Source organism: Ciconia boyciana, unplaced genomic scaffold, assembly GCF_034638445.1.
Source record: "Ciconia boyciana unplaced genomic scaffold, ASM3463844v1 HiC_scaffold_41, whole genome shotgun sequence".
NCBI classification, from domain to species: Eukaryota; Metazoa; Chordata; class Aves; order Ciconiiformes; family Ciconiidae; genus Ciconia; species Ciconia boyciana.
Window position 1 is genome coordinate 119,670 of NW_027328409.1, and position 26,659 is coordinate 146,328.

The window sequence follows — 26,659 nt, forward strand, 5'->3', positions numbered from 1 at the left end:
TCTTGGTTGTCTGGGTGGGCAGGGGGAGATGGGAACTTTGTTCTCTACTGTGGAGAAGGTACGGAGACCCCGGTTCTTGTCAGGACTTGCCTGAGCTGCTCCTTAGCCCCTGCACACACAGAGATGCCCCGGGGCAGTGCCTGGCTGCAGGAGTTGTCTGCAGGGCAGAGGTGAGCACGCAACGGGTGGGATGGGGTCTGTGAGCACTGACCGGGAGGAGAAATGGGGACAGAGAAAGAGCTCCTGGCAGGGACAGCTCCAGGCAGCAGAGACATGGGCAGGGAGGGACAGGGAGCTTGTTCCAGTAATGCTGTGGGAAGGGGGACTTGCACACCTCTCTGCCATCCCCTGCAGTTCAGACAACTTCCCTGGAGCAAGCCTGTGGTCTCCTCTCCAGCACAGCCTCATCCCCAAGGCCACGGAGTCCAGGGCATGAGTAAACTCCTTGGCAGATGGACCTCCGGTCTAGAAGAAGTGCCTGTGTCCTACAATTGCTATACAACAAACAGGCTAAAAATGAGTGCCCTACATTGTCTCTGTCTGTGAGGTGGAGAGCACAGCTGGATGAGGAGAAGGTTTCTCTGCATGCCCGTCTGCCTTTCTCTCTGTGCTTCATTTTTCTGGAGCATAGCCATATTCTTCTCTGTTTCACTACCTCTCCGTCATACTCTTGCTCTTGGGGTGAGAGTGCGGGTTAACTTCTATTCTGACTCCGACTCTGGGGGTCCTACTCCAGAGGATTCCTCGTGGAAACTAGATGTCTAAGGTGTATTTTATACATTCAGGCAGAATGTTCTTCAGTGCGTAGGGTTGGGGAAGGGCCTGGCTCATTCCTCATTCAGCTGTGGGAGGGGGATTTCTATGAGAAATGGCATGGGCTTTTCTTCAGAGAAGTCATTCCTAACTTATCACTGTCTTTTCCTCCTTGGACAGGTCCCCAAGCCCACAGGAAGAAAATGTCCAACAACAACTCCATTACTGAGTTCCTCCTGCTGGTGCTTGCAGACACGAGGGAGCTGCAGCTCTTGACCTTCTGGCTCTTCCTGGGCTTCTACCTGGCTGCCCTCCTGGGAAACAGCCTCATCATTGCTGCCGTAGCCTGTGACCACCGCCTCCACACCCCCATGTACTTCTTCCTGCTCAACCTCTCCCTCCTCGACCTGGGCTCCATCTCCACCACTGTCCCCAAAGCCATGGCCAATTGCCTGTGGGACACCAGGGCCATTTCCTATTTGGGATGTGCTGCCCAAGTCTTTCTGTTTGTCTTTTTCATTTCAGCAGAGTTTTATCTTCTCACTGTCATGGCCTACGACCGCTACATTGCCATCTGCAAACCCCTGCACTACGGGACCCTCCTGGGAAGTAGAGCTTGTGCCAAAATGGCAGCAGCTGCCTGGGGCAGTGTTTTTCCCTATGCTATGCTGCACACTGCCAACACATTTTCAATACCCCTCTGCAAGGGCAATGCTGTAGACCAGTTCTTTTGTGAAGTCCCCCAGATCCTCAAGCTCTCCTGCTCAGACGCCTATCTCAGGGAAATTTGCCTTCTTGTGGCTAGTGCCTGCTTAGCTTTTGGATGTTTTGTTTTCATTGTGCTGTCCTATGTGCAGATCTTCAGGGCCGTGCTGAGGATCCCCTCTGAGCAAGGACGGCACAAAGCCTTTGCCACGTGCCTCCCTCACCTGGCCGTGGTCTCCCTGTTTGTCAGCACTTTAATGTTTGCCTACCTGAAGCCCCGCTCCATCTCCTCCCCATCCCTGGATCTGGTGGTGTCAGTTCTGTACTCGGTGGTGCCTCCAGCAGTGAACCCTCTCATCTATAGCATGAGGAACCAGGAGATCAAGGATGCCCTGAAGAAACTGTTTGAACACATACTGTTTCAACATCCTTAAGGTATCCATCATCTTTATATGACCCCCAGGGTATCTCAGGAAAAGTCAGGACTATCTTGTGTTCTTTTCTTTATTTTACATTCTTTTTTTTATAGGTGTGATAATATTAATTGCAATTAAATAGTGTTCTACATCCTGCTTCTTCTTGACATTCAACATGTTTTTTTCTGAGGAAGTATCCTAATATATCTAAGGAACCAGTTTGGATGAGGTGCTTAGGGCCATGGTGTAGTGGTGGTCTTGGTAGTGTTAGGCTGACGGTTGGACTTGATGATCTTAAAGGTCTTTTCCAACCGAAATGATTCTATGATTCTATGAAAAGAGACAGAGGCAGAAGTAGAGATGTGCCAATATATGTGCCAATATAAATACAGTAGTTCTTCTGAGTAACGTTTCTCCATTTGAAATATTGGTAAGAAAATTCACTGTGATAAGTGGCTGCATAAAACTCTTTACATAGAGAAGAGAGCATAATCAGCTTGCTAGTACATACCCCTGGTGCTGTTAATACAAAATGATGAAAAAGTAATGGAAATTCATAAAATACGTAGCAATGCTGGAAATGAAGACTTTTTCAGCTATTACATTGAGTTCTTTTCTGCAGAGGTTTCTAGTTTGTCCTAAAATCTGCATTGAGGGCTTGATTCAATTATCCACACAGAGGTGGCCACTTCTGCCAGGACGCACTGGGGTAGCTGTAGCGCCCATGTGGGAAATGTGTCCCAGGAGTTATGGGAGCCCTTCTGGAGCATGAGCTGGTATGCAGGCAGAGTACGTCAGGGGTGGTGGAGGGCATGGCCTGCCTTCAGTGCTGCTGGGGTGGCTGAGCAGGGACCTCTCCAGCACAGCACCACATTGTGTCCCCTTGGATGCTGGCTGTGAGGTCACTTCTGACTGGCCAGCAGTGTGGAGACAGATACTTGGAGGTCTTGAAAGCCATTGCAATCCTGCCCCCAAGAAGATGAAAGATTTGGGGAGGTCAGGAGTAGCTGGGACAAGGGAGATGAGAGATTTGGTGGAGGGAAGAGGGGTCTGGCCAATAGAGATGAAAGATTGTGAAGAGGAAAGATGAGTTCAGGTAATTTTGGTGCCACTGTGACACTGATGTGAAAACATTTCTGGGAGGCCTTTACGATATTTGTAACTAATAACCTTAAGTCCTAACCCTACGCCTACATTGCACCCTTCAGCCTGACAGGAATCAACTACTCTAATCCCTAACCTCAGCCTTACCTCTAAACCAAAGCCAGAACCCATAACCCCTCTTACTCTTACCCTATTGATCATCCTCATCCCTAGTCCTTATCCCTAGTATTAAAATGTTAGACTTCACCACAGCCCTCAGCACAGCCCTAAAAGAACCCCTAACCCACAAAGCCAGCCCATACCCTAAACACGAACCAGGCACCCTCAGAAGAACACCAAACCCTGCCTCTAATGCTGTGCCCAATCCCTAAGCCTGAAAGGCGAGCTCTATCCCCTAAGGCCTAACCTGAACACCTAACCCCCAAAGCCCTCCTTCCCATGCTCTAACCCCCTCATCTTCGTCCCCTCTCCTAACCCTAACTTAAGCTGTTTGGCCCCTTGAAGGCAGGGCAGAGATCGTGATGTCCCAGAGCAGCCCCATGGTGTTGGAAGAGGGGTGTGACGTTACATGCTCCTGACCAGCTCATATGCCACAAGGAGGACATGGTGAGAATGCTATGATGAGGTCACTTGTGCTTCAGGATCTCATGGGCCAGCAGCAGGAACATGGCTGGGAAAGGGCTGTGAGGTCAGTTCTTTCTGCAGTAGCTGATAGGTCAGCCCTTGACTCATAGCCGGGCTATGTGCTCTTGGGCTCACATCTGCCAGCGTCTCTGACAGAGCAGCAAGAAGGCACCTGGCTGGCCCTAGGACTGTGGGAATCCCTTTCCCTAAGTACCTGCTGGATCCATCCATGAAGCAGCCTTGGATATGGTTGTCACGACCCTTCTGCCTGAGTACCTGATGGGACAGCAGTACGCACAGGGTTTGGTTGTGTTTATCCGAGAAGCTGAAAGGCCAGCAGCAGGCAGGTGGCTTGGAAGATCACGGTGAGGTGACTTCTGTCTAGTCAGCTGGTGCAGCAAGTCTTGCAGATCCCGTCTGTAGAAGGGTTAGCCCCTTTGGCTCCTGTGATCACTTCCAGTGTTTCCTTAGAAAAAAAAATCCAAGTCACCATTTCTACTGCCCCCAAAAGAGGCTGTTCACATGTGAATTTGTTGTGGCAGGTTTAGATATAGGTAAGGACATGCAGTTGGCCTCATCACTGGTATCAGGTGGGAGCTTCCTGCAGACTTCTCAGTACAGTCACATTTATTCTGCAACCCGGCTTGACTATCATCTGCACAACACAGCCTGAAGGCCAGGCTGTCCATAGGGCACAGCACAGCACAGGCCTGGGTCTACCCAGGTTTACTGTTTTGTGGTTCACTAACTTCTTGGAGTACAATGGTCTTTTGCTCAATAGCATTGAGCTGCCCGAGGAAGGCTGGGAAGAGGATGGGTTGCCCTCTAGGCAGCTGGAGGAAGGGACACAATTTTAGGCCCTGGTAATCACTGGGGACTTTGAAGACCATGGACCTCTGCTAGAAGACCTTAGTTACAGGGAAGGTGGAAGGCGATCCCTGACCCGGCATGGTGACAGTGCTCTCCTGGATATGTTTTTCACGAGAAGCCAAGGCAGGAGTGGTGGAAGATGTGGAGGGTAGCTCTGGCTGCAGTGTGAGTGAGGTGGTGTAGTAGAAAACCCTGAGGGAAGTGAGCAAGACAAATTGTAGCAGGGCTGAGTGGAAAGGAAGGATCACCTCTGTCAACCCTTTGGCAGTGCTCTTCCTAATGCAGCCCAGGATGCCGTTGTCCGCCTTTTCTGCAAAGGTGCAATGCTAGGAGAAGCAAAGGCTTCCACAAAGCTGAAGGCACCAGAGGCACCACAAATCTGGTGGGCCATCTGTACAAACACATTAAAAGCTGTCAAAACAGAGCTTCTCTCCAGGGGGACCTTGAGAATCTCTCAGATTTGGCAATACAAGCCTCATGAAGTTTTACAAGGAGAAGTTGTGAGTCCTTTTTTGGGGGCAGAATAACCCCAAACATGAGGGCAGGCTGGGACCTGAACAGCTCAGCAGTGGCCCTGAGGAGAAGGGCCTGGCCTTCCAAGGGATGCCATATGAGCCAGTGGCCCATGCTCAAAGTTAATGAGGCCAACTGCAGATAGGGCTGCATAAGGAGGGGCGTGGCCACCCAGGCAAGAGAGTTATCATCATCCCCCTCGCCTCAGCACTGGTGTAGCCACATCTGGACTAGTGTGTCTAGGAGTGAGGCTCCCGAGTCTGGAGGAATGAGGAGGAATTGGAGAGGTTCTAGAGGAGATCTGCCAGGATGGGGTTTGGGGCTGCTGTGGAGAGGCTGAGAGAGCTGGGCTTCTTTAGCCTGGTGAAGTGGAGGCTCAGGGCTCTATAGTAGTAGCCTGCAACTACTTGAAGGGTGCTTTCCAAGATAAGGGAGCTTTTCTTGGTAGTGGGAAGAGAAGGAAACCTCCACAAAGCTCAGCTTGGAAGATTAAGAGCGGATGCGAGAAAAAAAAAGCCTCACTCAAAGGATATCTGTATGGTGTAAGAGGTCACCAGAGGGAGTCTGGATCAGCGCATGGCTTTGTGTTTCAAGGGAAAGGCAGTGAGGGCAGAGAGACATCAGTGAAGGTATAGAAATGCTGGGGTGAGAGCTAGGTGGGAAAGCAAGATGGGTGTCTACAGACTGAAGGGAAAGAGGTGCAGGCATGGGACAGCGTAGGACAGCCTGCAGTAGAGACGACTAAGGGCTCTGTCAAAGCTGAAAGGCTCAACAAGACCAAGGGCTTTGTCCCCTTGGCTAAGGCAGTTGCCTCTACCACCAAGGCCTACCAAGCAAAACTTGTTTTGAGGCTCTGGACTTTGTTTTGTCCTTGCCCCTTCTTGGGAGGCTGGGAGGGGTCATAGACTTCTCCTACACTTGGCATTGCTCACCCTCACATCCCACTGCCCCCAGGAAGAGCCCTGAGCCACACGTGAGGGACAGGGTCTGCCTTCCCAGGGCCCGGGGGTCAGGGCTTGGCCTTTCTGCTTCCTAAAAGAAACCAAGGGTTTCCCCAGCATTACAGCTGCCTGCACAGTGCCTTTGCCTACCTGCAATCATGGCCTCCAATTCTCTGCTCTAACAAGTCCATGGGGAGGCTTTGTCAGTAATGGCCCTCAGTGGGGCCCATTAATGCTTCAAGGTACTTTGAGGTTTCCTTCTGACTTCTTGAGCAGTTTCTTCAATCTTCCCTCAGTAGCGGAGGTTCATGGACTCAGCACCAAATGCACCATGGGGCTCATTAAAATACAGAAAGCCCTAATGAGCCACGTCTCTTCCTGTAATTCTCTTCAAGTCTCCAAGACTTGTAGAGCTAATTAAGGAGGTTTCATACAGTAGTTAAGGAGGAAGATTTCAAAGTGCATCTAAAAAAAATGATTTTTTTTTTGTTTTAAAGGATATTTTTAATCACTTTTCAGTTTAGAGAAGAGGTGATAGAAGCATTCTCCAAGTGATATTGATGCAGAGTGTCTCCTCAGGAGGTCTGGACAGGTAGGAAAAGCACTCCCTTGAGGTCTCACACTGTATGGAGAACTTTGCTCCTCACTCCCAAAGCTCACCATTTCTGACATTGGCCATCTGGGAATTACATCTCTCTTCTTTGCATCAAACTTCTCCACTTATCTCTGCAGCTGGATGTTACAGCTCCATTGCACATATTCCCACATTCTCTCCTTCGAGAACTGGCTGCACACAGCCACAGAATAATTTTTCCTATTCATAAGGAAAGAAAATTAAAGCATCGTCAGATTTCCTAAGCAATAAAATACACTCCGTAACCACATGCTAAGCAGAAGCTGCCTCTAATGCGGTCGCCTCTCTACAAGGGATAATCTTATCAGAAATGTCTTAGAGAGAGAGATGGAAAAAGATAGATATGAGCATAACTAAAGTGTTGGCTAAGGAGACCATTACACTAGGGAAAGACAGGCAAGCTTTTCACTCCCTGAAGCTTAAAGCAGCTGCATAGGTGAGAGGTATCTGAATGAACAAAGATTAAGGGGAGGAGAAAAATGGAGAACAATGGAAAGGGCCTTTGTATGGACAGTCTGCATCTGCAAAGATGACATTCCAAATGGTCATTGGATCAGGACGGGTGAAAGTATATGAAAGAGTAGAGAAACTAGACAGTATAACAGGCAGAGGAGTGGTCATGAAGTTACAGGGCAAGATCAATATTTCTTTGAGTATTCCTTTTCAAAGGACATGGAATTGGTCGAGGTGTCTTGTGAGTGAGGACAAACCACTGTTGCACGTGTCTTTGAATGCGTCCAAAAGTGCAACCCAGGGAACCACAGGCTGTACAGCCTCGCTTTGGTGATCCATTGAATGACTCCTCGTGGGTGACATCCCTGGGCACATGGAAGAGAAGAGCATCAGCATGGACTTTGCAAGGGTAAATCATGCCTCGCCAACCTGATTGGTTTCATGCTGAAGTAACTCCATTTGTGTACGACGGGAGAACAGTGGATGGCATTTACCTCTGCTTCAGCAAGCCTTTTGGCATGGTCTCCCTCAACATTCTTGAACCCATCTTAGGCCATTACAGCCTGGGTGGATAGACAAACACATGGGTAAACCACCAGTTGGATGATGAGGCTGAGAGAGCAGTGGTGAAGGGGTCATACCCTACCTGGAGGCCAGTGGGACATACTGGGGCATTGTAGGACAGCACAGGGGACTCTCCTGGGCCCTTTGCAGTTTAACACCTGTATCCATGACCCAGAGGAGGGAACTCTCACCATGTTTGTTAATGGCACTAAATTGGGAGGACGATTCCTGTGCCTTGGGATTGCCTTCAGGAGAAAGCTGACAGGCAGAAGGACTGTCCTGTCAGGACCTTCATGAAATGGAAGAAGGACAATGGCCAGATCCTGCGCCTGGGATAGACTAAGACTCTGCAGTGGCAGGGTCTGAGCACTGCCTTACTGGGGAGCAGCTCTGCAGAAGAGGCCCTGGTGGTGTTGGGGAAGGCAGAACACCTTCCAGCAGTGATCCACATGATCCAGTGCCACCTGGTGGCAAAGGCGGCCAGCAGTGTCCTGGAGTGTATAAAGAGGAGCCTTCCCAAAGGAGTGAGGGAAGTGATTGTCTCCCTCTGCTCATCACTTCTTAGACCACCAGTACACTACTGTGTCCATTTCTGCACCCCCAGTTCAAGTGTACTGGGTCTGGCTGGGAAGGGGTTAACTTCCGTCGTAGCAGCCCCCATGGTGCCATGTTTTGCATTTGAGCCTACAACAGTGTTGATAACACACCAGTGTTTTGGCTATTGCTGAGCAGTGTTTGCACAGCGCCAAGATCTTCTCAGGTTCTCATTCTGCTCCCTCCCAGTGCGTAGGCTGGGGGTGGGCAAGATTTTGGTAGGGGAGACACAGCTAGGACAAGCTGACCCCAAGTGACCAGAGGGACATTCCATACCGTATGATGTAATGCTGAGCAATAAAAGCTGGGGCAGAGGAAGAAGGAGGTGGAGTTTTTTGTAGTTCAAGGTACAAGGTATCTCAACCTACAAGCTGCACTACAACTCCATGCAGCACCATGGGTAGAGACCTGGCCAGCTAAGGAGTGCCCAGAGGAGAGGGGCTTGATCACCATGATGATGCCATATGAGCCAGTGAGCCTCCCATTTCAAAAGGAATGTGGAGAAACTGGAGAGGGTCCAGAGGAGGTCTGCCAAGATGGAGCTAGGGACCTAAAGCATGAGTTGTGAGGAGAGTCTGAGGGAACTGGGCCTCTCTAGCCTGCTGAAGGAGGCATGGGGCAACCTAGTTAAGAGCCTACACCTACGTGGAGCAATAACAGAGCCAAGCTGTTTTCTGCAGTGGCCAATGATATGACAGAGGCAACAGCCTCAAAGTGCCTCTTGGGAGCTTCAGGCTGAGCCTTAGGAAAAATAAAATGGACTAGCAGGAGCATTGCTGTGATCTCCTGCTTTGGAGCTCCTCGTTGCTCCACAAAGTCACAGCCAGCCTGGAGGCTGGTTTAGAGACCCACAGCAGTCTCTTTGCTATCAGCCTTTCCAGGAGCGTAGGCCTTGCCCACGTGCCCAATGAGAAGAGATTAAGCTGGAGGTGAGGGTCTCTGCGTCATATGTTCGTAGGGCAATTCAGGCAGAAAGGGAGCTCAGGACGTCTGAAATCCAATGCCCAGCAAAAACAGGGCGATCTCTGAGGTCAGACCAAGTTGCTCAGTAAATGTCAGCATCCCCACAAAGAGTTTACACATGAACCAGGCATCTAGGCCACCAGAACAGAAATGGAGATGAGGCATTTGACCAGCTCCCTGAACACAGCTATCAGTACACCATGCCTCCTGAGATTCCTGGGAACATCCACCTTCTTGTCCAGAGGAGTGGGATTCTTCTGCAATTTTCCTGGCATATCTCCAGACCTTGGGGTGCTTTAGGCTGGAAACAGAATTGAAAGAAAGCCTCTGACTGGGGTACGATCAACTTAATTGCTAAAAGAGGGGAAGGTGGAGGGATCTGAGCATTTCTGGGTTCCTGTCAAAGATTTAAGGCCTCCAAGAAAGGAGCTGAAGATAACAGTTTTGAAGTAGCATAGCCTTTAGATCATTTCACATGTGAGGGCTCTGCTCCCCCATTGCAATCACTGGCACCCAGAAACCTCACCTGCTTTTCCTTCCTCTCCTCCCTAAACCTGACCAAGTGATGGGAAGAAAAGCAGCAGAAAGGCCCTAGGCCTCTGTGAATCAGCTGGGGTCTGGCACTTGGAGGGCCACAGTGTCATTCCATTGTACACGCCATAAAGAATCAAGCTGGGGAGTGACTCTGCAAGTGCGAATCAACAAGGTCCGTGGACAGGCAAGGCTGTGTCTACGGCTGTCTCGGGAGAGCAGTGCCCATACAGCTGGGTCTGAATCAAGCTGTATCTTGAGCTCAGGCCTGGGCTTCAATGGTCTCCTGGGCCCATGGACAGAGATGCAGGTGGAGCCCCCAGGTGATGCTGCTCAGGGCCATGAAGGCCTAGGGATGCTCTCAGGGCCCTCACACTGCCAGATGAGACCCCACCTGCCAGTGCCCTCAATAGGCCAAATTCTCATTCCCTGGTGTCCAGGGTCTGCTCTCTGCTACTCTCCTTCCCCATGTCCCTGGGGATCTGGGAGACCACAATTTCATGGTCACTACGGCCAAAGCTGACACTGGTCTTCCCATCCCTGACCAGCTCTTCCTCCTTTGGGACTACCAGATCCAGGTGAGCAGAAGACTGGGTGGCCCATTTAGAAGGTGACCCACACAGAAGGTGCCATCTAAACTGTTACGTGTCCCATAGAGACCCCCCATATATCTGAGCTGCCCTGACATCACACAAGGCATCCCCCACTTCCCATCTTCCCTGTCGGCCTCTCCTAAAGATGTCGTATCCCCATCCACCACCAAAGCTGTGGAAGCTGTCCTTCCCCACCTCAGCTCTTACTCCAATGAACTCACAGCTCTGTGATGGCACAAGGAGCTCTTCCTGTCTGTGCCCCAGGCTGGGGGCTTTGATCCCCATTTACAGTACAGCTCCTGTCCTGGTTTCGGCTGGGATAGAGTTAATTTTCTTCCTAGTAGCTGCTATAGTGCTGTGGTTTGGATTTTCGTATGAGAATAATATTGATAACACACTGATGGTTTGGCTGTTGCTAAGTGGTGTTTACACTGGTCAAGGACTTTTCAGCTTCCCGTTCTCTACCAGGCGCACAAGAAAGAAGGAGTGGGCACAGCCAGGATAGTTGATCCAAACTGACCAAAGGGCTATTCCATACCATATGACGTCATGCTCAGTACACAAACTGGGGGGAGTTGGCCGGGCGGTAGCGGTCACTGCTCGGGGACTGGCTGAGCATTGGTCGGCAGGTGGTGAGCGGTTGTATCACTGTTTTTTTCTTGGGTTTTGTTCCTCTCTTGCTCTCTTGTTGTTTTCCTTCCCATTAAAATTTTTTATTATTATTATTTTTTGTTCCAATTCTTAAACTGTTCTTATCTCAACCCACAAGGTTTCTCACTTTTGCTCTTTCGATTCTCTCCCCCATCCCACTGGTGGGGGGCGGGTGAGCGAGCGGCTGTGTGGTGTTTAATTGCCAACTGGGGCTAAAGCACAACAGCTCCTCAGATGTGGCACCAGGGCCAAGGGCAGACTTGTGACATGGAAACCTGGTACCCAGAGATGGGATCCCTTGTGTGGAAAGGCTTTGCTTCCCAGCAGAGCCATGCTGGAGTGGAGGTCAGGTGGCAACAGAATGGTGGATGAGTTAGAGGAGGTAGAGGAGTGGGTAAAAGCAGTTTCCTTGGCTCCTACCAGACCTACTGATCTCCCAGTGCAGCAGCTCAGGGCTCTCAGTCTCCCTCTATAAACGGAGCAACACCTTGTCCTTTTTTCCCGAAACACAGGAAACGGAAAGCATAGACTCAGGAAAGCTGTTTACTTTAGAGATATCCCCTGCCTTGATCTTCCTCTGGAAAATTCCCTCTGAAATGCCCTGTGCAGCTCTGGCTGCACACCCTGCCTTCACCCCTTCACACTTGTCTAACAGGAGCCCCTGCGCTGGCACTCCTCCTGACAGATCTCGTAGGCTGCAGGCTGTGATAGCTTTAGGAGAGCCTTCCAGGAACCGCAGCTGCATTGCCCTGCACCAAGAGACTTACCGTGTCAAGGGCTGTCAAGATGTCTTCCCTTTGAGCTCTCCTCTCTCCTCCCACTCCAGACTGCCTTCAGTCTCTCTCTGCCCTACTCCTTTTCCCAGAGCCCTGCTGCGCTTTGCAGAGGAGTTCGTCCTTGGCAGAGCTGTCTCTCTGCAGTGCTGCCTGCTTACCATGAGCTCCCTCCCTCCCAGGAGCCTGTCTCAGCCCAGCAGTAGAGGACCTGCCCAAGACGTCACTTTCTCTGCCCCCCACCCCACCCTGCCCTCCCTCCAGGTGTCCCTGGGGCTCTCCAGGAACCTACTTGCAAAGACACTCAAGTAATCACCCATGGTTCCTGTCGCACCTCTGCAGAGCCGTTTCTTTCCAGCAGTGCCCTTTCTCCTCTCAGAGACACACTTAGGTCTGAGAATCGCCCTTCCTTGTGCCAGCATTAGAGAGGACACCTGGACACTGGCAGGGAGGGATCTCCTTTGCCCATGCTGAGGGAAGACAATCAGCTGAGTCCATGGAGGCATCTCATCCTGGATTTGCAGTCCTGAGGCTGGAAGGGACCTCAGCTCCCTCCCATGCCTGCCACAAACCCACAGGAGGTGAGATGCCTCTTGCTTCGGTAATGGCGTCTGTTAAAAACAGGCACCTGCACTCCTTGTCGATGGTCCCATGGTCAGTGATGGAGATGGAGACCAGGAGTTCACACACAGACAGCTGGTGACACCTGAGGTGCCAGATGTCGTCCAGGATGATGGAGCAGTACTGAGAGACTGGGAAACATCTGGGGGCATCATCCTGCAGCCTGGTGAGGATGCCAGCTGAAATGACGGCAGATGCCCACCTTTAGGACATCACCACCTGTCCCTGCTCACGCTGTTCAGGGCTGCCTCTAGAGGGGTTCAGCTGACCAACTGGAGTTATGTGCCAGAGGGAGAGTGAAGTCTTTGTCTTTCTCCCCTCCTCTAGATGCATTTACTGGCTGTCCATTGTCTGTAACGAGAGTTGTCTCACACATCCCCACGTAGCCTCACCTACCTCAGGGCAGCTGCTCATTGAATGGCCAAATACAGGCCTGTAGTGCCTCACTGTCATGGCCTACGACCGCTACGTTGCCATCTGCAAACCCCTGCACTACGGGACCCTCCTGGGCAGCAGAGCTTGTGCCAACATGGCAGCAGCTGCCTGGGGCAGTGGGTTTTTCAGTTCTGTCCTGCACTTTGCCAATACATTTTTACTTCCACTCTGCCAAGGCAATGCCCTGGACCAGTTCTTCTGTGAAATCCCCCAGATCCTCCAGCTCTCCTGCTCACAGTCCTTCCTCAGAGAAGTTGGGTTTACTGTGATTAGTGCCGCTTTAATGTTTGGGTGTTTTGTTTTCATTGTGGTGTCCTATGTGCAGATCTTCAGGGCCGTGCTGAGGATCCCCTCTAAGCAGGGGTGGCACAAAGCCTTTTCCACGTGCCTCCCTCACCTGGCCGTGGTCTCCCTGTTTGTCAGCACTGGCATGGTTGCCCACCTGAAGCCCCCCTCCATCTCCTCCCCATTGCTGGACCTGGTGCTCTCATTTCTGTACTCGGTGGTGCCTCCAGCGGTGAACCCCCTCCTCTACAGCATGAGGAACCAGGAGCTCAAGGATGCCTTATGGAAACTGGCCCAATGGACGCTATTTCACCAAGAATAACCTGCTTACCCTTCTCTGCACATTTCCCAGAGTTTATCTGAGGCCATGAGTCTGCTTTTTTCTCCTGTGATAATCCTGCTTATATATGATCTTTCTGGGTTTATACTATTGTTTTGAGGCTTGATCCTGTTGTGTCTGACTCATGCACAAGACTGTGTCACATAGCAGCTCTTCAATAAAATGGCATCTCCCAGGTGCAGTGCCTGAAGGCTGGGCACTTCTTCCAAAGTTGCTTCCAAGGAAGTGTCCAAGGAATTGGTCTTTGAAACTGTCTGTTCTCATTATTTTCTCAATATTTTGGGGTTAAGCTCATGATATAATTCGGTTCCACTGGACCACATGTTCTGGATTTAAAACTCTCTTCTTTGTGTCCTGTGGCAGGGGAGATGCTCCATGAGCCCCCCATTTTCTCCTCAGGTTGCTTCATGTATGACAGGAGTGATTGCCTGTACCAGACTCTCTTGAAATGAACTTGGAGGGGCAATGAGAGGAGAGGATGGGGACTCACCATGTGCCCCGGGCTTCGAATGGAGACTTGGAAGGTGAAACACCCTCAAAGGTGATGTCCCCCAAAGCAGTAAATCAATTTACCCACGAACAAGGACTCTGCAGTGCCATGGGAGTGAGTGGGGACTCAGCAGGCAGAGGGAAGAGGAGACTGGAGAGATGCAGGAGCTGCCTGAGGAGGCCCATGGCCAGGACTGTCGTGATGTCCTGAGGAGCGGGGCTGGTGGGAGCAGAGGAGGGGGCATATTCAGTCAGGGTTGGGGATCACCAACAATATTAATTTAAGAGAGCCAGAGAGAGACTAGCCTCTGGTTCCTCATGCCCTTGAGACCAGCACCATCCCTGGGGCTGATGGGGACGCTAAACCCCCCTCTCTGCTCCCCAGGACCTGCTGTGCCCTTCAGAGGGGCTGGGGCTGTGGAGTGAGCCTGGGAGAGGAAAGCACATGGTGCAGAGCCAGGCATTGTGGTGAAGGAAGCAAGGCGCCAATGGTGCAATAGAGAGGGGCCTGGTCTCTGTCACGTTCCCTGGACATCCTGGGGAAGCTGCCCCAGCAAAATTGTCCCAGACCAGTCCCACACACCTGCCATTTCCATCTCTGGCCATGCACCCCAGCTCTGAGGGGGCACCTTTGCTGCATGGTTACCCCTGTTCTGCTCTGGGGCTCAGTGATAACCAACTCCACCGCCAGTACTAATAAAAGTCAACCAATTTCCTACCAACACTCACTACACACCTCTGGAGGTATTTAAAAGACGAGTAGACGTGGCACTAAGGGACATGGTTAAGTGGTGGAGTTGGGAGTGTTAGGTTAATGGTTGGACTCAATGATGTTCAGGGTCTTTTCCAACCTAAATAATCCTATGTTTCTATGATAGCTCTTGTACTGCTGGTCTCTCATGCAAGCCCTTTCTCAGACAGCTCCAGCTACATCAGGTGCTCATGGCCTTGTCTCCACAAAGACTGAACATTTCCATTGACTGAAATCCCACCAACTGGCCTGGGTCCTTTCTCCAGTGTTTCACTCTAAGGGACTTCTCAAAAACCCAGCTCTCTCAGCTTCTCTTGTCCATCATGTGCTCCAGGCCCAAAGAATCCTTCTGGCCTCTGCAGGACTTGCTCCAGTCTGTCAGGGTCCTTCTTGTGCTGGGAAGCTCCATCCTGGATGCAGCAGTCATGATGTGCTGGTCCTGTGGTGGGTTAGCCTTGGCCAGCAGCCAGACAGCCACCCAGCTGATCATTCTCTGCTCCGACTCAACAGGACAAAGAGAGAAATAAGATGGAATAGCTCATGGGTGAAAATAAATTAAAGGAGATCAGTGACCAATTACTGTCACAGGCAAAGACCCATTGACTTTGGGAAGATCAAATTAAATTGTTGCCAATTCTAAAAAGGTTTGGATTGTGAGAATCACAAAAATATTAAAGACCATGCTTCTCACACTTTCTCCCAGGCTCAAATTATTCCATTGCTCCCAAGTCATCTAATGACCCCAGTCCCAAGAGGAGCAGGGGGGATGGTGAAGAGGGGGTTAACAGTCACTAAAGAACATCTCTGCCCATCCTTCCTCCTCACACTTCTCTCCTGCTCAGCATGGGTCCTCTCTATGGGATCCCACCATATTTGCCGTCAAGGCGATGTCTTGTTCATTTCTTTCTGTCTTACTTTTCTCCTTTATGCTCACAGAATTACAGATATGTTGAGGTTTGAGAGACCTCTGGAGATCATCTAGTCCAACCCCCCAGGCTGAAGCAGAGTCAGCTAGAGCAGCTTGCTCAGGACGTTGTCTAGGTGGGTTTGGAATATCTGCATGGATGGAGACTCCATAACCTCTCTGGGCACCCCGTTCCAGTGTTTGACAACCCTCACAGTCAAAAAGTGTTTTCTTGGTTTCAGATGGGATTTCATGTGTTTGTAGCTGTGTTCATTACTCCTTGTCTTGTCACTGGGAACTTCTAAGAGCTTGGCTCCCTGGTCTTCATGCTCTCCCACCAGGTATTGATACACATTAAAAATTAAAAAGATCCCTCCAAGCTTGTTCTTCTCCAGTCTGAACAGTACCAGATCTCTCAGCCTTTCCTCCTATCAAAGATGCTGCAGTCCCTTAAGCCAGCTTTGTGGCCCTGGACTTGCTTTAGGAGGTCAACGACTTTGCTGTACTGGGGAGCCCAGCACTGGACGCAGCACTCCAGATGTGGCCTCACCAGTGCGGACAGGAGGGGAAGGGTCACCTCCCTCCGTCTGCCAGCGGGGCTTTTCCTAATGCAGCCCAGGAGGCTGTTGGCCTTTGCTGCCAGGGTGCACTGCTGGCTCATGCTCAGCTGCTCGTCCTCTGGCATTCCAAGGTCCTTCTCTGCAGAGCTGCTATGTGGCCAGTGGGCCCCCAGCATGATACCCACAGTGTGGCTGCATCACAGGCTGTCCTCCCCCAGGGACTTGCTCAGCAGCACCTTGTCCTTCTTGGAGATCAGCTCCACCTCTGGCACAGGCCCCAGAGTGCTGCGGGGTCACCTGGGACAGCAAACCCCTCTCCTGCCAGGGCTGCCCACCCAGGCCTGTTTCTCTCTGGCCTTGGGGACTGCAGCTTTTGCTCTCTTTGTGGAAACTCATCCACCATTCTGTTGCCACCTGACCTCCACTCCAGCATGGCTCTGCTGGGAAGCAAAGCCTTTCCACACAAGGGATCCCATCTCTGGGTACCAGGTTTCCATGTGACAAGTCTGCCCTTGGCCCTGGTGCCACATCTGAGGAGCTGTTGTGCTTTAGCCCCAGTCGGCAATTAGGCACCACAGAGCCGCTCGCTAATCCGCCCCCCCCAGTGGGATGGGGGAGAGAATCGAAAGAGCAAAAGTGAGAAACCTTGTGGGTTGAGATAAGAATTGTTTAAGAATTGGAACAAAAAATAATAATAATAAAAAATTTTAATGGGAAGGAAAACAACAAGAGAGCAAGAGAGGAACAAAACCCAAGAAAAAAACCCAGTGATACAACCGCTCACCACCCGATGACCAAGGCTCAGCCAGTCCCGAGGAGTGACAGCTAACCCCCGGCCAACTCCCCCCAGTTTCTATACTGAGCATGACGTCATATGGTATGGAATAACCCTTTGTCCAGTTTGGATCAACTATCCTGGCTGTGCCCACTCCCACTTCCTTGTGCACCTGGCAGAGCACGGGAATCTCAAAAGTCCTTGACCAGTGAAAACACCACTTAGCAACAGCCAAACCATCAGTGTGTTATCAATATTATTCTCATACTAAAATCCAAACCACAGCACTATACCAGCTACTAGGAAGAAAATTAACTCTATCCCAGCCGAAACCAGGACAGGAGCTGTACTGTAAATGGGGACCAAAGCCCCCAGCCTGGGGCACAGACAGGAAGAGCTCCTTGTGCCATCACAGAGCTGTGAGTTCATTGGAGTAAGAGCTGAGGTGGGGAAGGACAGCTTCCACAGCTTTGCTGGTGGATGGGGATACGACATCTTTAGGAGAGGCTGACAGGGAAGATGAGAAGTGGAGGATGACTTGTGTGATGTCAGGGCAGCTCAGATATATGGGGGGTCTCTATGGGACACGTAACAGGTTAGATGGCAGCTTGTGTGTGGGTCAACTTCTAAATGGGCCACCCAGTCTTCTGCTCACCTGGGTCTGTACTCCCAAAGGAGGAAGAGCTGGTCAGGGGTGGGAAGACCAGTGTCAGCCTTGGCCGTAGCGATCATGAAATTGTGGTGTCCGAGATCCCCAGGGACGTGGGGAAGGAGAGTAGCAGAGAGCAGACCCTGGACACCAGGGAATGAGAATTTGGCCTATTGAGGGCACTGGCAGGTGGGGTCTCATCTGGCAGTGTGAGGGCCCTGAGAGCATCCCTAGGCCTTCATGGGCCTGAGCAGCATCACCTGGGGCCTCCACCTGCATCTCTGTCCATGGGCCCAGGAGACCATTGAAGCCCAGGCCTGAGTTTCAGCCCCAGCTTGATCTATGCTGTAGGTGTACTGGTCTCCAGACAGAGCCATAGACACAGCCTTGCCTGTCCATGGACCTTGTTGATTCGCACTTGCAGAGTCACTCCCCAGCTTGATTCTTTATGGGGTGTATCACGGAATGAGTCCGTGACCCTCCAAGTGCCAGACCCCAGCTGATTCACAGAGGCCTAGGGCCTTTCTGCTGCCTTTCTTCCCATCACTTGGTCAGGTTTAGGGAGGAGAGGAAGGAAAAGCAGGTGAGGTTTCTGGGTGCCAGTGATTGCAATGGGTGAGCAGAGCCCTCACATGTGAAATGATCTAAAGGCTATGCTACTTCAAAACTGTTGTCTTCAGCTCCTTTCTTGGAGGCCTTAAATCTTTGGCAGGAACCCAGAAATGCTGAGATCCCTCCACCTTCCCCTCTTTTAGCAATTAAGTGTTTCATACGCAAGTCAGAGGCTTTCTTTCAATTCTGTTTCCAGCCTAAAGCACCCCATGGTCTGGAGATATGCCAGGAAACTTGCATGAAGAATCCCACGCCTCTGGACAAGAAGGTGGATGTTCCCAGGAATCTCAGGAGGCATGGTGTACTGATAGCTGTGTTCAGGGAGCTGGTCAAATGCCTCATCTCCATTTCTGTGCTGGTGGCCTAGATGCCTGGTTCATGTGTAAACTCTTTCTGGGGATGCTGACATTTACTGAGCAACCTGGTCTGACCTCAGAGATCGCCCTGTTTTTTCTGGGCGTTGGATTTCAGACGTCCTGAGCTCCCTTTCTACCTGAATTGCCCTACGAGCATATGGCATAGAGACCCTCACCTCCAGCTTAATCTCCTCTCATTGGGCACGTGGGCAAGGCCTACGCTCCTGGAAAGGCTGATAGCAAAGAGACTGCTGTGGGTCTCTAGACCAGCCTCCAGGCTGGCTGTGACTTTGTGGAGCAAAGAGGAGCTCCAAAGGTGGAGATCACAGCAATGCTCCTGCTAGTCCATTTTATTTTTCCTAAGGCTCAGCCTGAAGCTCCCAAGAGGCACTTTGAGGCTGTTACCTCTGTCATATCATCAGCCACTGCAGAAAACAGCTTGGCTCTGTTATCGCTCCACGTAGGTGTAGGCTCTTAACTAGGTTGCCCCATGCCTCCTTCAGCAGGCTAGAGAGGCCCAGTTCCCTCAGACTCTCCTCACAACTCATGCTTTAGGTCCCTAGCTCCATCTTGGCAGACCTCCTCTGGACCCTCTCCAGTTTCTCCATATTCCTTTTGAAATGGGAGTCCCAGAGGCTCGTATTGCATCATCATGGTGATCGGGCCCCTCTTCTCTGGGCACTCCTTAGCTGGCCATGTCTCTACCCATGGTGCTGCATGGAGTTGTTGTGCAGCTTGTAGGTTGAGATAAAAATAGATAATAGGGGGGAAAAAAGATAAATACAAACATAAACCAAAACCAACAGGCAACGCATAGATAATCTCTTACCACCTCCCACCAGCAGACTGATGCCCAGCCAGTCTCCCAGCAACAGACACCTTGAACTACAAAAAACTCCACCTCCTTCTTCCTCTGCCCCAGCTTTTATTGCTCAGCATGACATCATACGGTATGGAATGTCCCTCTGGTCACTTGGGGTCAGCTTGTCCTGGCTGTGTCCCCCCTACCAAAATCTTGCCCGCCCCCAGCGTACTCACTGGGAGGGAGCAGAATGAGAACCTGAGAAGATCTTGGCGCTGTGCAAACACTGCTCAGCAATAGCGAATACACGGGTGTGTTATCAACACTGTTGTAGGCTCAAATGCAAAACATGGCACCATGGGGGCTGCTACTACGAAGGGAGTTAACCCCTTCCCAGCCAGACCCAGTACACTTGAACTGGGGGTGCAGAAATGGACACAGTCGTGTACTGGTGGTCTAAGAAGTGATGAGCAGAGGGAGACAATCACTTCCCTCACTCCTTTGGCAAGGGTCCTCTTTATACACTCTAGGACACTGCTGGCCGCCTTTGCCACCAGGTGGCACTGGATCATGTGGATCACTGCTGGAAGGTGTTCTGCCTTCCCCAACACCACCAGGGCCTCTTCTGCAGAGCTTCTCCCCAGTAAGGCAGTGCCCAGACCCTGCCACTGCAGAGTCTTAGTCTATCCCAGGCGCAGGATCTGGCCATTGTCCTTCTTCTATTTCATGAAGGTCCTGACAGGACAGTCCTTCTGCCTGTCAGGTTTCTCCTGAAGGCAATCCCAAGTCACAGGAATCGTCCTCTCAGTTTAGTGCCATCGACAAACATGGTCAGAGTTCCCTCCTCTGGGTCATGGATACAGGTGTTAAACTGCAAAGGGCCCAGGAGAGTCCTCTGTGCTGCCTCAAAATGCCCCAGTATGTCCCAGTGTCCTCCAGGTAGGGTATGACCCCTTCACCACTGCTCTCTCAGCCTCATCATCCAACTGGTGTGTTGCTCAACTGCTTGTCTATCCCTCCTGACTCTAATGGCCTAAAACGGGTACAAGAATGTTGAGGGAGACCATGCCAAAAGGCTTGCTGAAGCAGAGGTAAATGCCATCCACTGTTCTCCCGTCGTACACAAATGGAGTTACTTCAGCATGAAACCAATCAGGTTGGCGAGGCATGATTTACCCTTGGGAAGGCCATGCTGAATGTTTTTCTACATGTTCTTCTCTTTCATGTGCCCAGGAATGTCACCCATGAGGAGTCATTCAATGGATCACCAAAGCAAGGCTGTACAGCCTGTGGTTCCCTGGCTTGCACTTTTGGCCATATTCAAAGATGGGTGAAACAGTGGTTTCTCCTCATTCACAAGACACCTCGACCAATTCCATGTCCTTTGAAAAGGAATGCTCAAAGAAATATTGATCTTGCCCTGTAACTTCATGACCACTCGTCTGCTTTTTACACCGTGTATTTAATTTCTCTACTCTTTTACATACTTTCACCTGTCCTGATCCAATGACCATTTGGAATGTCATCTTTGCAGATGCAGACTGTCCATACAAAGGCCCTTTCCATTCTGCTCCATTTTTCTCCTCCCCTTAATCTTTGTTCATTCAGATACCTCTCACCTATGCGGCTGCTTTAAGCTTCAGGGAGTTAAAAGCTTGCCTGTCTTTCCCTAGTCTAATGGTCTCTTTAGCCAACACTTTAGTTATGCTCATATCTATCTTTTTTCTCTCTCTCTCTAAGATATTTCTGATAAGATTATCCCTTGTAGAGAGGCGACCGCATTAGAGGCAGCTTCTACTTAGCCTTTGGTTACAGAGTGTATATTATTATTTATGAAAACTGATCATGCTTTAATTTTCTTTCCTTATGAATAGGAAAAATTATTCTGTGCCTGTGTGCAGCCGGTTCTCGGAGGAGAGAATGTGGGAAATGGTGCAATGGAGCTGTAAAATCCCGCTGCAGAGATCAGTGGAGAAGTCTGATGTAAGGAACAGGGATGTAATTCCCAGATAGGCAATGTCAGAAATGGTGAGTCTTGGGAGGTGAAGAGCAAGCTCTCCATACAGTGTCAGGCCTCAAGGGACTGCTTTTCCTAACAGTCCAGTCCTCCTGAGGAGACACCCTGCATCAATATCACTTGGAGAATGCTTCTATCACCTCTTCACTCAACTGAAAAGTGACCAAAAATATTCTTTAAAATAAAAAATAATAATTTTTTTTAGATGCACTTTGAAATCTTCCTCCTTCACTACTCTATGAAACCTACTTAATTAGCTGTACAAGTCTTGGAGACTTGAAGAGAATTACAGGAAGAGACATGGCTCGTTAGTGCTTTCTGTATTTTAATGAGCCCCATGGTGCATTTGGTGCTGAGTCCATGAACCTCCGCTACTGAGGGAAGATTGAACAAATGGCTCAAGAAGTCAGAAGCAAATCTCAAAGTACCTTGAAGCATTAATGGGCCCCACTGAGGGCCATTACTGACAAAGCCTCCCCATGGACTTGTTAGAGCAGAGAATTGGAGGCCATGACTGCAGGTAGGCAAAGGCACTGTGCAGGCAGCTGTAATGCTGAGGAAACCCTTGGTTTCTTTTAGGAAGCAGAAAGGCCAAGCCCTGACGCCCAGGCCCTGGGAAGGCAGATAGTGTCCCTCACGCGTGGCTCAGGGCTCTTCCTGGGGGCAGTGGGATATGAGGGTGAGGAAGGCAAGTGTAGGAGAAGTCTATGACCCCTCCCAGCCCCCCAAAGAAGGGGCAAGGACAAAACAAAGTCCAGAGCCTCAAAAGACAGTTTCTCCTGGTAGGCCTGGGTGGTAAAGTGCCTTAGCCAAGGGGACAAAGCCCTTGGTCCTGTTGAGCCTTTCAGCTTTGACAGAGCCCTTAGTCGTCTCTACTGCAGGCTTTCCTACGCTGTCCCATGCCTGCACCTCTTTCCCTTCAGGCTGTAGACACCCATCTTGCTTTCCCACCTAGCTCTCACCCCAGCATTTCTATACCTTCACTGATGTCTCTCCACCCTCACTGCCTTTTCCTTGAAACACAAAGCCATGCGCTGATCCAGACTCCCTCTGGTGACCTCTTACACCATACAGATATTCTTTGAGTGAGGCTTCTTTTTTCTCGCATCCGCTCTTAACCTTCCAAGCTGAGCTTTGTGGAGGTTTCCTTCTCTTCCCACTACCAAGAAAAGCTCCCTTATCTTGGAAAGCACCCTTCAAGTAGTCGCAGGCTACTACTATAGAGCCCTGAGCCTCCACTTCACCAGGCTAAAGAAGCCCAGCTCTCTCAGCCTCTCCACAGAGGCCCCAAACCCCATCCTGGCAGATCTCCTCTAGAACCTCTCCAATTCCTCCTCATTCCTCCAGACTCGGGAGCCCCACACCTAGACACACTAGTCCAGATGTAGCTACACCAGTGCTGAGGCGAGGGGGATGATGGTAACGCTCTTGCCTGGGTGGCCACACTCCTCCTTATGCAGCCCTATCTGCATAAGTTGGCCTCATTAACTTTGAGCATGGGCCACCTGCTCATATGGCATCCCTTGGAAGGCCAGGCCCTTCTCCTCAGGGTCACTGCTGAGCTGTTCAGGTCCCAGCCTGCCCTCATGTTTGGGGTTATTCTGCCCCCAAGAAAGGACTCACAACTTCTCCTTGTAAAACTTCATGAGGCTTCTATTGCCAAATCTGAGAGTTTCTCAAGGTCCCCCTGGAGAGAAGCTCTGTTTTGACAGCTTTTAATGTGTTTGTACAGATGGCCCACCAGATTTGTGGTGCCTGTGGTGCCTTCAGCTTTGTGGAAGCCTTTGCTTCTCCTAGCATTGCACCTTTGCAGAAAAGGCGGACAACAGCATCCTGGGCTGCATTAGGAAGAGCACTGGCAGAGGGTTGACAGAGGTGATCCTTCCTCTCTACTCAGCCCTGCTACAATTTGTCTTGCTCACTTCCCTCAGGGTTTTCTGCTACACCACCTCACTCACACTGCAGCCAGAGCTACCCTCCACATCTTCCACCACTCCTGCCTTGTCTTTCGTGAAAAACATATCCAGGAGAGCACTGTCACCATGGCGGGTCAGGGATCACCTTCTACCTTCCAGGTAACTGAGGTCTTCTAGCAGAGGTCCATGGTCTTCAAAGACCCCAGTGATTACCAGGGCCTAAAATTGTGTCCCTTCCTCCAGCTGCCTACGGGACAACTCATCCTGTACCCAGCCTTCCTCGGGCAGTTCAGTGATCGTGAAGATCACAGACACTACCAGACACTACCAGATCACAGACAAGGAGTGCAGGTGCCTGTTTTTAACAGACACCATTAGTGAAGCAAGACGCATCTCACCTCCTGTGAGTTTGTGGCAGGCATGGGAGGGAGCTGAGGTCCCTTCCAGCCCCAGGACTGCAAATCCAGGATGAGATGCCTCCATGGACTCAGCTGATTCCCTTCCCTCAGCATGGGCAAAGGAGATCCCTCCCTGCCAGTGTCCAGGTGTCCTCTCTAATGCTGGGACAAGGAAGGGTGATTCTCAGACCTAATGGTGTCTCTGAGAGGAGAAAGGGCACTGCTGGAAAGAAACGTCTCTGCAGAGGTGAGACAGGCACCATGGGTGATTACTTGAGCGTCTTTGCAAGTAGGATCCTGGAGAGCCCCAGGGACACCTGGAGGGAGGGCAGGGTGGGGTGGGGGGCAGAGAAAGTGACGTCTTGGGCAGGTCCTCTACTGCTGGGCTGAGACAGGCTCCTGGGATGGAGGGAGCTCATGGTAAGCAGGCAGCACTGCAGAGAGACAGCTCTGCCAAGGAAGAACTCCTCTGCAAAGCGCAGCAGGGCTCTGGGAAAAGGAGTAGGGCAGAGAGAGACTGAAGGCAGTCTGGAGTGGGAGGAGAGAGGAGAGCTCAAAGGGAAGACATCTTGACAGCCCTTGACACGGTAAGTCTCTTGGTGCAGGGCAATGCAGCTGCGGTTCCTGGAAGGCTCTCCTAAAGCTATCACAGCCTACAGCCTACGAGATCTGTCAGGAGGAGTGGCAGCGCAGGGGCTCCTGTTAGACAAGTGTGAAGGGGTGAAGGCAGGGTGTGCAGCCAGAGCTGCCCAGGGCATTTCAGAGGGGATTTTCCAGAGGAAAATGAAGGCACGGAGTAGCTTACAGGCACAGAGCTTTCCTCAGTCTATGCTTTCCTTTTCCTGCTCTTGCTGGGAAACAGGAAACGGCGCTGCTGTGTTTGGAGAGGGAGACTGAGAGCCCTGAGGAGCTGCACTGGGAGATCAGTAGGTCTGGTAGGATCCAAGGAAACTGCTTTCACCCACTCCTCTACCTCCAGAGAGCACCAGCATCACCTCTGTTGTCCTCATCAGGGTTTGTCTGACCTGCTCCTTACTGCCTGCAAACGGGGAGAACCTCTTGAGAGAGCCTGAAACTGGGAGGTTTCTTCAGGTCAGGGCTGAGCAGACAGTAGTTGGTGCTGGGGTCTGTGATTCATTACAGGGAAAAAATTGAGGGCAGAGAAACATTTCCCGGCAGGGATAGCTCCAGGCAGCAGGCACGTGGGCAGAGAGCTATAGGAAATTCCAAACAGAAATGGCATGCGGAGGAGAATTTGAAAGCTCCCGGTCATCCCCTCCAATGCAGACCCCTTCCTCTGAGAAAGACCCCCGGTCTTGTCTCCCACCCAGCAGAGCCTCTGCCCTCAGGGCTGTGTGGTGCAGGGCAGGAGTTGCCTCCTCTGCAGCCAGAGCTCTGGCACAGCAGAGCTGCATCTCTCCTGACACGTGGCCACTTCCCTCTGCAGAGCCAAGGGGCTGAGAGCGACTGCCTTGAGATTTTGCTAGCTGGGAGATGCTGTGCGCTGCTGGGGAAGGAGATGGCTTTCCTGATTTTAGGAAACTGGATTTTAGGATGAGAATAATAGTGATAACACGCTGCTTCCCTGCTCTCCAGGTGCACAAGAAACTGTGAGGGGGCAGAGCCAGGATAGTTGATCCAGTGTGACCAAAGCGCTATTCCATACCATATGACGTCTTGCTCAGTACATAAACTGGGGGGAGTTGGCCGGGGGGTAGCGGTCACTGCTTGGGAATGGCTGGGCATCGGTCGGTGCGTGGTGAGTGGTTGTGTCACTGGTTTTTTATTTCCCTGGGCTTTTGTTCCTCTCTTGCTCACTAGTTGATTTCCTTCTCATTAAAATTTATTATTATTATTTTGTGGTGGTGTTGTTCGAATTATTAAAGTGTTCTTATCTCAACCCACAAGGTTTCTTACTTTTTCTCTTCCAATTCTCTCCCCCATCCCACTGAGGGGGCAGGGTCAGTGGACAGTTGTGTGGTACTTAATTGCTGACTGGGGAGAAACCACAACACTGCTCTTGGGGTCCCTGGCAATAAGAGTGGTGGTGTGGTGCAAGGGGTGGGGGTGTTGAGTACCTGCTCTGACGCTGCCCTGAAGCGCGCTGCCCTGGAGATGTTTCCATGGGACCAAGGTGCCCAAGGCCTCTCTTCATTTTCCAGGCTCGAGACACTGCAGTGAGTGGCTGGGCAATGAAACACTGCTTCCCTTAGCAGACGTCACCTTAAGACACCTGGTTCTGCTGGACAGGGAGTGCTGGGGGGCTGTGAGCATCCCTCCAGAAGGGCATAACTCTCCTGTAGGACCTTGGTGATGTCTGAGTGCACCTGATCTGCCCATGTGGATCAGCATCCTTGTCCTGTCCTCTTCATCCCACTCTGCATAACTGTGCTGGAAAGGAGAGGTGTTTTGAAATCTGCACCTTGAACTGGTCCCCTCTGCTCCCAGTCCAGTCCAGTTGCTTTTTCAGAGCAACCTCTGTGTGTAGTCCTCCTCCAGCGATGAGCGGTGCAAGCACAGAGCAGCTGGGCACCAGGCTGATGGACAGAGCAGCCCTCCTGGATGGGAGCACTGACAGAGCTTTACTCTGAGAACAATGGGGCAACGGGTGAATTTGACCCTTTCTAATAACATTTCCCAACTGGGATGGGGGTGTCTGAATACTAACACACAGTCTAATGAGACACATTTGCTGCACCTCATCTCCCACCTTCCTCTGGGGAAGAAAGCGTCCTTCTGAGCTTTTTACCCTCTGCTATAGTGCAGCACAGGGAACCCCTCCCCAGGAACCCTCCCTCCAAACACACTGGGTGTTGCTGCCTCCACGTGTCATTGCTGTAAAGCAGGGCTGACCCTTAAGGAGCCCATGGGTAGAGGGCACTGCTCTGCACAGCACACTCAGCCACCACAAACCAGAGCTGAAGCCTCAGAGCTGCATAACAGTCCCCCAGGAAAGAAAAGCACCCTCAGGTATTTCACAATGAAGGAATGGAAATTTGCTCAGAGAAGCTTGTCTGAATTTTTCTGTTTTATCTCCTTTGGCAGTTTCCATGCCCAGAAGCAGCAG

At 51.1% G+C, this 26,659-nt stretch overlaps 2 protein-coding genes across 2 annotated transcripts; both read left to right on the top strand.

Annotated features, from left to right (window-relative positions):
* Nucleotides 1-956: 956 nt before the first annotated feature.
* Nucleotides 957-1,892, top strand: LOC140645904 (olfactory receptor 14C36-like). Its single transcript, XM_072849365.1, has one exon. The coding sequence runs from the start codon at nucleotides 957-959 to the stop codon at nucleotides 1,890-1,892; it is 936 nt and encodes a 311-aa protein (XP_072705466.1).
* A 10,862-nt stretch (nucleotides 1,893-12,754) lies between these two features.
* Nucleotides 12,755-13,345, top strand: LOC140645906 (olfactory receptor 14J1-like). Its single transcript, XM_072849367.1, has one exon. The coding sequence runs from the start codon at nucleotides 12,755-12,757 to the stop codon at nucleotides 13,343-13,345; it is 591 nt and encodes a 196-aa protein (XP_072705468.1).
* Nucleotides 13,346-26,659: the final 13,314 nt, after the last annotated feature.

What these genes read in the sequence shown, in the direction of transcription:
- LOC140645904 (XM_072849365.1), top strand. Translation starts at nt 957, where the DNA reads ATGTCCAACAACAACTCCATTACTGAGTTCCTCCTGCTGGTGCTTGCA.
- LOC140645906 (XM_072849367.1), top strand. Translation starts at nt 12,755, where the DNA reads ATGGCCTACGACCGCTACGTTGCCATCTGCAAACCCCTGCACTACGGG.